General features: G+C 53.1%; 1 protein-coding gene across 5 annotated transcripts; it reads right to left on the reverse strand.

The window, feature by feature from the left end:
- Nucleotides 1-3,840: 3,840 nt before the first annotated feature.
- On the reverse strand, nucleotides 3,841-8,892 carry ZNF48 (zinc finger protein 48). Of its 5 annotated transcripts, none has more exons than XM_086374956.1 (4): nucleotides 8,807-8,892; nucleotides 8,400-8,516; nucleotides 7,757-7,850; nucleotides 3,841-6,438 (listed from the first exon to the last, which is right to left on the reverse strand). In XM_086374956.1, the coding sequence occupies exons 3-4, from the start codon at nucleotides 7,833-7,835 to the stop codon at nucleotides 4,637-4,639; spliced, it is 1,881 nt and encodes a 626-aa protein (XP_086231082.1). In that variant the 5' UTR covers nucleotides 7,836-7,850; nucleotides 8,400-8,516; nucleotides 8,807-8,892; the 3' UTR covers nucleotides 3,841-4,636. The 5 variants fall into 5 exon arrangements, with proteins under 5 accessions (XP_086231082.1, XP_086231078.1, XP_086231081.1 ...); XM_086374952.1 differs by having other exon boundaries at nucleotides 7,724-7,850; nucleotides 8,807-8,821; XM_086374955.1 differs by lacking the exon at nucleotides 8,807-8,892 and having other exon boundaries at nucleotides 8,400-8,579.
- Between the last annotated feature and the right edge of the window lie 392 nt (nucleotides 8,893-9,284).

The raw sequence follows: 9,284 nt of genomic DNA on the forward strand, positions 1-9,284 counted from the left end.
AAGTTCCACAGTAAGTGTCGTCATAGCATCTCTGACAGCCCAGTAGCCGAAGTGGAAATTTATAGCACACAGACCAGATCCAGTCCACAGAAGTATTTTGGCCCTCAAGTTTAAAAGTAAACTTCAAAAAAAGCCTGAGAGGTCTTTTACAAATTTTAATTCCCAACATTTAAAAATTGAGATAGTTCATATATAAAGATCTGTATTTTCCCACTTCTCTTGAAAAAGATACTTAATTCTCCCATTTTATGAATGGGGCAATGTGGATTCAGAAATGACGAAAGAAAGAGAAATAACATTCAGTAAGTGCTTACAATCCCTAGTGTCCTTACAACAACCCTGTGGGGATCAATAATATTATCTTCCTTTGACAAATGAGGGAACTAAAAGCTTAGAGAGCTTAAGTAATTTCTCAAAGTCACATAGCTGGTAAGTAACAAATTCCAAAGCTCATATTGTTTCTGTTGCACCAAACTATCTCTCAGAACTGAGGTTACATGAGGAAATTGTAGCAGAGCCAGGAGTGAAGCCTGATCCTCAGTCTGCAGAACCCAGAGCATAATTTGGATGTTGGGATTACATCTGGTCAAAGTTTTGCTCTTCCTCAGAGCTGTGAAAAGAGGGTAAATGAGTATGATACAATCAGGATCCCCAAAATCACTTTGTGTTCGTTCTCTCATCAAATATTTATTGAGCCCTACTGTGTGCCTGACACCATTTTAGATATTGGAGATGCAGGCATGAACAAAAGAGATGAAAACCTTGACTACTATGGCACTTCTCAGGGTGTACAAAATGTCAACAAGTAAATAAGGTAATTTCAGCTAAGGATAAGTATCAGAAGGAAATAGGACCAGATGGTGCAACAGGGGGTGGCTATGGTTGGGGGCTTCTTTAATGTGAGCATGGAAGGCATCTCTTAGGAAATAATACATGAAATGAAACTTGAATAATGAGAAAGGGTTAATCATTTGAAAATCTAGATGAAGAATGTTCTAGACAGAACTACAGAAACTTTACGGTGAGATTAAAGTTGGCATGTCTGAGGGAAAGAGAGAAGACGTGTGGCTGGAGCCAAGTGAGGAGAAATGTCATGTGGGAATTGGAAAAGAGGCAGGCAGGGGCCAGATTATGGCTGGAAATCTAGCAAAAGGCCAGACATGCTTCCCCCGGGTTCGGAGAATCAGGAGACTCAGCCAAGAGCAGTGAAAGTCCCTACTGGAAGGTCCTCCTACTGTGGGAGGATTTGGGAATAGACACTTGTAGAAGGAAGATCATGAACAAGTACCTATCTGGAATCCGAGCTTGTTCCTGAGAATCTCTTTGTTTAGTAAAGAAGATCATGATTTTAAAACACACATGTAGGGCTTCCCTAGGGGCTAAGTGGTAAAGAATCCCCCTGCCAGTGCAGGAGACACAGGTTTGATCCCTAATCGGAAAAGATTCCACATGCCATTGAGCAACTAAGCCTGTGTGCCACAACTATTGAGCCTGTGCTCTAGAGCCCGGGAGCCGCAACTACTGGAGCCTGTGCGACTACAGCCTGTGCTCCATAGCGAGAAGCCACTGAAATGAGAAACCTGCACATTGCAACTAGAGAGTGGCCCGTGCAGCAACAAAGACCCAGCACAGCCAAAAATAAAAAGTTTTAAAACCCAGTAATATATTCTCCAGGGGATCTTCCCAACCCAGGGATCGAACCCGGGTCTCCTGCATTGTGGGCAGATTCTTTACTGTCTGAGCCACCAGGGAAGCCTAGATAATATTTTATATATAATATACATATGAAAAAGAAATAATAGATGTTCTGGCAGAATAGTGGGGTGAGTGAATAACTCCCTGGAAGGGAGTGGATATTGGGTGCAGGACTCACTGAAGAGATAGTGAGTGAGTGAAGTCGCTCAGTCGTGTCCGACTCTTTCTGACCCCTGGACTGTAGGCTACCAGGCTCCTCAGTCCATGGAATTTTCCAGGCAAGAGTACTGGAGTGGGTTGCCATTTCCTTCTCCACTGAAGAGATAATGGACCTTCAAAGATGAGTGGGGGTTTGCCAGATGGACAAACAGGTAGCAGTTTGTGAGATTATGAACTCTTGTGAAGAGCACATCATGTTCAAGGACATCATTCACCAAAGTATTGAGGGAGGGCTATTATGTGCCAGGCCCCGTTTAGGACTAGGCAGTGGAAAGTTGAATTTGGAAAAGTCTTTATCTTACTTTTCACTATTCTGCATTTCACTATTTGCCTTCAGCCTCAGTGGTTTACTTGGGCTCCTGAATCCCTAAGGACTTGGTACAGGGAACACACCATCCGCCATCCATCATTCTTTACGTCTTAACATAATTGCCACTTCTTTGAAGAGGCATTGGATCATGTAGGATTCTCTCCTACCTGCAAGCTTCCTGCATAGTCTTTACCACACTTGAAAATATTTGTTCAATGTTTATCTTCTGCATAGAAACTGAGGGCAGACATTTTGTCTCGTTCATCTATTCTATGCCCAATACCCAGCACGCAGTAGGTAATGCTGTTGTTGAGTGTCTCTTTATCCTAAAGAAGCTCTTGATGTGTTAAGGGCTCAGAGGAAGGGGGTTCTAACCCAGGTTGGAAGTTTAGGGAAGGCTTCTGGGAGGAAGTAACGCTTAAGGTATTTGGATTGGGGGTGGGGAGCATTCCAAGTTACGAAAACAAAACATTTAAGAGGCACAGAGTTGAAACCACACAAGTGGAAGGTCTTGAATGCCAACTAAGGAGTTAAGTTTTACAGACAGGGCATGCTGCTATACGGCAGGGTTTTTAATAGGGGAGCGATGTGGTCAAATTTTTACAAAGTTCACTGCAGATTAGCTTGGAAGCCGACCTGGTAGTGTGGGGAGACACGGAAACCAGCAGAAACGACCTGCCCAAAGGCCTCCATTAAAGTCTTTGAGGGGTGTGTGTATCTAAGGACAGAAGCCGCAAAGAACCCCGGGGCTGAAGTCAAAACACTGGGATTTCGAGTCTGTGTAACAACTTGGTAGGGATGGGAAGGCTGGGAGGAACCGCGCTGCAGCAAGCTTTCATTGGTTTCTAGGGAAGCCCGGCTAATGGGTAAGATGTCGCGAGAGCTTCTACCCAGGGACCGTTACCGCACGCAGATTAGCTGAAATGCCAAGCCAGCGAAGTTGCAGAGCAGTCTTGTACTTCGTTTCTTAGATGGGTGAGCCGCCCTAGTCTTTTTGGTCCCTGGCCAATCAGGTCAGTTCCTTTTTCCCCTTTCCTCCCTACTGGCGCCCTCCTTGGAAAAAGCTGGGAATTAAGAGTCCAGCATCTAACGACGCACGGATGGCTGGGAAATATGGTTGCCTCTTCCGGGGGATAGAGACATCGCCTTCGGGCTATGCTGCCTAATGACCCGTTTCTCGACAAATAAAAAGGGATCGTAGGGAGGCGGGGTTTCCCTGAAGGCAGAGCATCAGCGTCTGGGTCTTCTGCGCCCCTACCAGACCCGCTGGCCACTTTTCTCCGGGTACTTGTCGCCATAGCAACAGCGCTTGCCTAATACCGACCCCTCACGCTCCCACCCGTGGCGTCGCGTTTTTCCTTTTAAGGGTCGCGCTAGATCCTGTGGCGTAGGTGGCGCCTGTGGGCAGCCAGCACTCAGGTCTAGGGCATCAACTGACAGACCTGGGGGCCGTTTTTTAACACGTTGCCTGAGCTAAAAAGCAGCTTTGACCACCCAATTTCTTTGACGGGCTCAAAGAGGCCAAGTTTACACATGGCTTGTGGGTTTTGCCTGTGGTGACCCTTCAGCTTTTTCACCCCTCACGATGCACACACACGCACACACCAGTCCAAGCCTCAGATAAGAAGCAGTTTATTGGCGAGAAGACATATGGAGATGTGGCTGTCAGGCCTTGGTACTTCCCTGGCCTTTCCTCACTCCTATACTGCCCTTCTTCCAGCCAATGTGTCTCTGCTGCCATCCACCAGGACCTGGGCTTGGCATCCAGAGCAAATGAGTGCTCATTCCGCTGTCTCCCTCCTGTTCTGTTGTGTCCAGGTGGTCAGGGCAGTTGGGTCTGGACTCACTCCAAGTGTCCTCTTCCTGGCTCCGACCATGTCCAGTGGCCCGAGGCTGGGTACTGCCTGCCTACCAACAGTACTCTCCCCATCAACAGATGGTCAAGATGGCCCTGCCTCACTCTTACCCTTAACCTCAGAAGTCTCACTGCTCCTAGGTCTAACAAACCTGGTTCAGGATGCCTGTCTGGGTGGTCGGGGTGGGGGGGAAGGCAAGGTCGGGAGGGGTCAATTTACAGGTTAAGAGGCAGTAGGAATTTAGAATTCTTTAAGGGCCCTCAGGCTAACGCTAGTTTATCAACAAGTATTTATTGCCTACTGTATTCCAGGCAGTGTTCTAGAAGCTGGGGGTATAAACCAAACTGGCAAGGTCCTGACCCAGCCCAGCCAGGACTGTTTCCTGAGCTTCAAGATCGTTTGTCTCCAAATCTCTATTTCTATCTATTCACTCCTTTCTTCCCTTTGTTTCTTCCCTTCCTTCTCCCTCCCACCACCTCCCAGGCCCTTTCTTCTCTGCTTAAGCAGCAGATACCCTCCCTTTGGTCTCTTGGGCCTCCACCCTCCCTGGACCCCATCATTCCAGTCCCATTGGTGGCTCCTCTTTGAGGGGCCTTGCCCGACCATCTCCTGTTCCAAAGGGCCTCAGGATCAGGTGCCCACGCTGGTGCTTGATACGGGCAGAACTGTCACCAAAGCCCTTGCCACACTCTGCACACTTGTATGGCTTCTCCCCAGTGTGTGTGCGCCTGTGTTTGACCAGGTCTGAGCTCCGGGGAAACTCCTTCCCGCAGAAGCCGCACACATGGGGCTGGCTGGGTCCAGAGGGCTGAGCCCGGACTCGTGATCGAGGGGCAGTGGGTGCTGGGCCAGGGGGGTTATGTGGCCTCAGGAGAGTGGATGGTGGTGGTGGCCTAGCCCGTTCCCCACGATGGGTGCGGAGGTGCTTGACTCGGGCTGAGCTGTCGGCAAAACCTTTGCCGCATTCTGGGCAGAGGTAGGGTTTTTCCCCCGTGTGTACACGATGGTGTTTCACCAGGTCCGAGCTCCGGCGGAAGCCCTTGCCACACTCAGGGCACTTGTGGGGCTTGTCACCCTCCAGTGGTGGTGGCGGCTCTCCAGCCTGTGGGCCCCCGGGCTCCGGCTCCAAGCCAGGCAGGCCAAAAGGGCCATCTCCTGAGTGTGAAGGGCTTCGAGGCGTCAGCGGGGGGCTGGTGCCTAGAGGAGGTGGGGGCGGGCTGGAGCTGGGGGGTGGGCTGGGGATCAGGGGGGCCAGAGGGTAGCCTGGGAAGCTGAAGTCCTGGGGCTCCATGTGAGTGAGGCGGTGGCGGAGGAGGGTGGAGCTGAGGCTGAAGGTACGGTCACACTCAGGACAGGCGTGAGGCCTTTCGCCACTGTGGGTGCGGAGGTGCTTGACCCGCGCAGAGCTGTCAGCGAAGCCCTTGCCACACTCGGGGCAGAGGTAGGGCTTCTCTCCCGTGTGCACTCGCAGGTGCTTCACCAGATCTGAGCCGCGGGCAAACTCCTTTCCACACACATCGCAGCCAAAGGGCTTGGGCCCCAGGTGACTGCGTTGGTGGCTCAGGAGGCTGCAGCTGAGCACAAATCTTTTGCCACAATCGGTGCAGATGTATGGCTTGTCCTGGGCCTTAGGTCCCTGGGCGGCTGCCGTGGCAGCTCGAGATGGCTGCCGCCGGGGCACCACGGGCCGGGGGGGCTGCTCCCCTCGGTGTGTCCGCTGGTGCTTTATGCGGGCAGAACTGTCGCCAAAGCCCTTGCCACAGATGCCACACTTGTACGGCTTCTCGCCCGTGTGTGTCCGCTGGTGTTTCACCAGGTCCGAACTCTGCCGGAAGCTCTTGCCACATTCACCGCAGATAGTGGGGCGCTCGCCAGCTGGGATCCTGGACCGAGGAATCTTTGGGGGCCCCTGGGCTGGCGCCCGGGCTCTGTAGGGCTTTTCACCACTATGAGTTCGTTGGTGTTTGATCCGGGCAGAGCTGTCCCCAAAGCCCTTGCCACAGACCCCGCACTTGTAGGGCTTCTCCCCGGTGTGGGTTCGCTGGTGTTTCACCAGATCTGACATCTGCCGAAAGCTCTTGCCACACTCGCCACATACAGCAGCCCGATCACTAGCCTGGCCCCAGCGTGGTTCTCCTAGGAGCCGAGGGCCTCTGTCCCGAGCCTGAGGTTTTCCAGGCCCCTCCCTCTGGACCCACAGGTCATCCCAAGTCTGAATGCCTTCAGGTTTGAGAGAGGCATTTCCTACTTCATGACCTGGGGCCAAATCTTCCTCTTCCTTGAACTCCAAGTCATCCTCCTGTGGGGGATGTTCAAACTCATCTGGCTGAGAAATCTCCGCATGCTCACTCCCTAGACCTGGGGAAAGAAAAAGGAGCGGTAGATCCTGCCTTTTGGCTCAGCCTTCCCACTGAGGCTCAGATGGTAAACAATCAGCCTGTGACGTGGGAGAAACAAGTTCGATCCCTGGGTTGGGAAGACCACCTGGAAAAGGGAATGGCCACCCACTCCAGTATTCTGGCCTGGAGAATTCCACAGACAGAGAAGCCTGGTGGGTCCATGGGATCGCAGAGTCGGACATGACTGAGCGATTAACACACTATCTTCAGTAGCAGTCTCCCCCGAAAGGCATCCCTGACAATCTGTGGTCGCAAAGACCTCTCTCCTCTGAATTTCCAAAGCCCTTATATTGTCTGTGCCTCTCAGTAACAGTAACCTCCTTTTACCATGCCTTTCATATGTGCCAATCACTTAAGTAAGCATTACTGAATCCTTGCAAACAATCCTATGAGGTAATACTATTAACTGTCCCCATTTTACAGACATGCAGTCTCTGAGAATTCTAAGTCACTCGCTCAAGGTTATAAAGTAACAAAGCCATGTTTCTAACTCAGGTCTAATTCCCAAGCCTGCTGTTAAGCCCTACCTTATATTCTATGTGGAAAGCCTGGTATTTACTAATTAGATTTTATCTTTTATTAGCCCAATCTGTAGTTTATTTCTTCAATCATCTTGTATGTACCTGAAAGGAGCCAGACACAAAGATGTCCCTCAGGATACTTAACGTTGGTAGGAGAAATAAGATAAAACACAAATAATTACAATTGCAGGCTCAGAATGAACTGTGCTGTCACTAGAGAGAGGACATTAGAGAGATAGGGCTAGGCTTTCACAGTGCAGAAAAAAAGTAAGCCATGGAAAGGAATGTGTGATAAAGCTGGAAAAGGATGTTGGGACTAGATAAAGCATGGGAGATCTGAATTGAACGCTAGACTAACGCTTTTAATTAGTAGCAGAAGGGAGCTAGGGAAGACTTTTGTGGAGGGAGACAGGATTAGACCAGGACTCAGATCAATGTGGCTGCACAGTGGGTGCAACACTGGAGAGAAAAGGGCTGAGGGGAGGCCGTTGCATTTGCCAGGATGAGACAGAACGAGGCCTGAAGTAGGACTGAAGCAGCGAGGATGATGGTGACTGCAGGGGATGGGGAGAGTCCTTGAAATGATGCCCCTCAAGGCGTGTCGCTTAGTAGGTGCTCAGAAACACTGGTTCCCTCCCCCTCCCTGGAAGCACAGTTCACGTCCTATTTTTCTGGGTCTGGGCTACGCAAAGCCCAGAACCGGGGGCCCCACCCGGCCATTACCTGCCCATGGAGGTGCACCGCTTCGGCCCTCACCTGTGCGGGCGCCTCTCAGCTGCTCTCTCTCCTCTGAGCCACGGAGATCCGAACCCCAGGGCCCCACCGCGCGCTCCATCGCCGGCACGCCGCCCTGAGCAAGGAGACAAACACAGTTTCACGGTCACACAGCCATGTGCGGACGGCGGGGCCCTGCCGCTGCCCTCTGCCGGCCGGCACGGGCACCGGACAGCATTCGGGTGTCCGAGGTACGGGGCGCGGCTCCGGTGACCCCCGCCCGCGCCACCGGCCGCCCCTGCACCTGCTGCTCCTTCCGGCGCGCAGCCGCCCCCTTCCCCTCCCGCCGCTGCCGCCGCTGCTTCAGCCTCCACTTTCGCCAGTCCGGGGCCCTCCAGAGCTCCTCCGCGGGGCTCCGGTGCCCGTGCCACTAGTGGCTCGGGGATCGGGCTCGGCGCCAAACGGGGAGGGGGCTCGGACCCGGGCGTCCCGGGGGCGGCCGCCGGGGGCGGGGACGGGAAGCGGAAGCGCCAGGCGGCACCGGGCCGCTCTAGGACCCTGGAGGAGCTGCACGCCTGTGGGAGCCGCCCGTGTCCTCTGGAGCTCGGTAGCCGGCGGGCAGCCGCGTGCCGCGGAGAGGGCTACTCTGAGCCAAGTCCAATTGCCCGAACTCTGTGGTATTAACCGTGTGTTTCCTGGGCTGGAGCTGGATGCGGAGGGCCGAAGACTCTTTCTAATTGTCGCTGTGTCCTGCCACCCGCGCCGACCTTCAGAGGTGGCAAACAGCTCCAGCCACCCCAGCCTGGAGAAACAAAGAGACAGCCAAAGACAGACCCAGGGAAAGGGGTGGGGGAAAGACCGAGGCAGACAAAGGGCGGCAGAGGGCGGCGGAGACCCCAGACGGGGCGGGGGCGGGGCGCCGAGACGCAGGAAACAAAGCCGGTCTGGTCGGCGAGGCCGGGGGCCGAGGGTGGGGGCTGGGCTGGGCTGGGCTGGGGGAGACCGAGGCGGGATCGGGAGCTAGTGGCAGACGCCAGATAAATGCTGGGGAGAGGCAGGCCGATGGACTTAGACTTGGATCCGGAGACTCACAGAGTCGTAACCCGAAGAGCCCCCAGTCAGAGAGGATGCAAAGGCAGAGAGACCGAGAGACTGCAGCGGACCAAACACACAGGAGCAAAAGACTGGCCTCCTGAAACATGTAGAAACAGATAAGAGAGATATAAAGTCGTTGAAGCAGAGTCGGAGGAACTGGGCAGGGCACCTGGTGAGAAGCAAGCCCGGAGGCAGAGGAACAAAGAGTGAAGCTGGCAGAGACAAAGAGAGACAGACGCATAGAAAAGAGGCCATGGGAAGACTAGGGACAGGTCTACGGCGCTACAAAAGAACCCAGGGAGAAGCGAAAACATTAAACCTTGTTTCCTAGCTTGGTGCGGCCCTGGTTGGGGCTGTTTCAGTGGACCCAGGGGTGTGATCCCCAGTATCTCCTCTGGGCATGTTTGCCTTTGGGGAGCGGGTGGGGTGCCTCTGTTTGCAGCTCATCTAATGATGGAGAGGGTTAATTAAGATT

The sequence above is a fragment of the Bos grunniens genome, chromosome 25 (assembly GCF_055505025.1).
Source record: "Bos grunniens cultivar Pamir isolate PY7600 chromosome 25, Bosgru_T2T1.0, whole genome shotgun sequence".
Classification (NCBI taxonomy): Eukaryota; Metazoa; Chordata; class Mammalia; order Artiodactyla; family Bovidae; genus Bos; species Bos grunniens.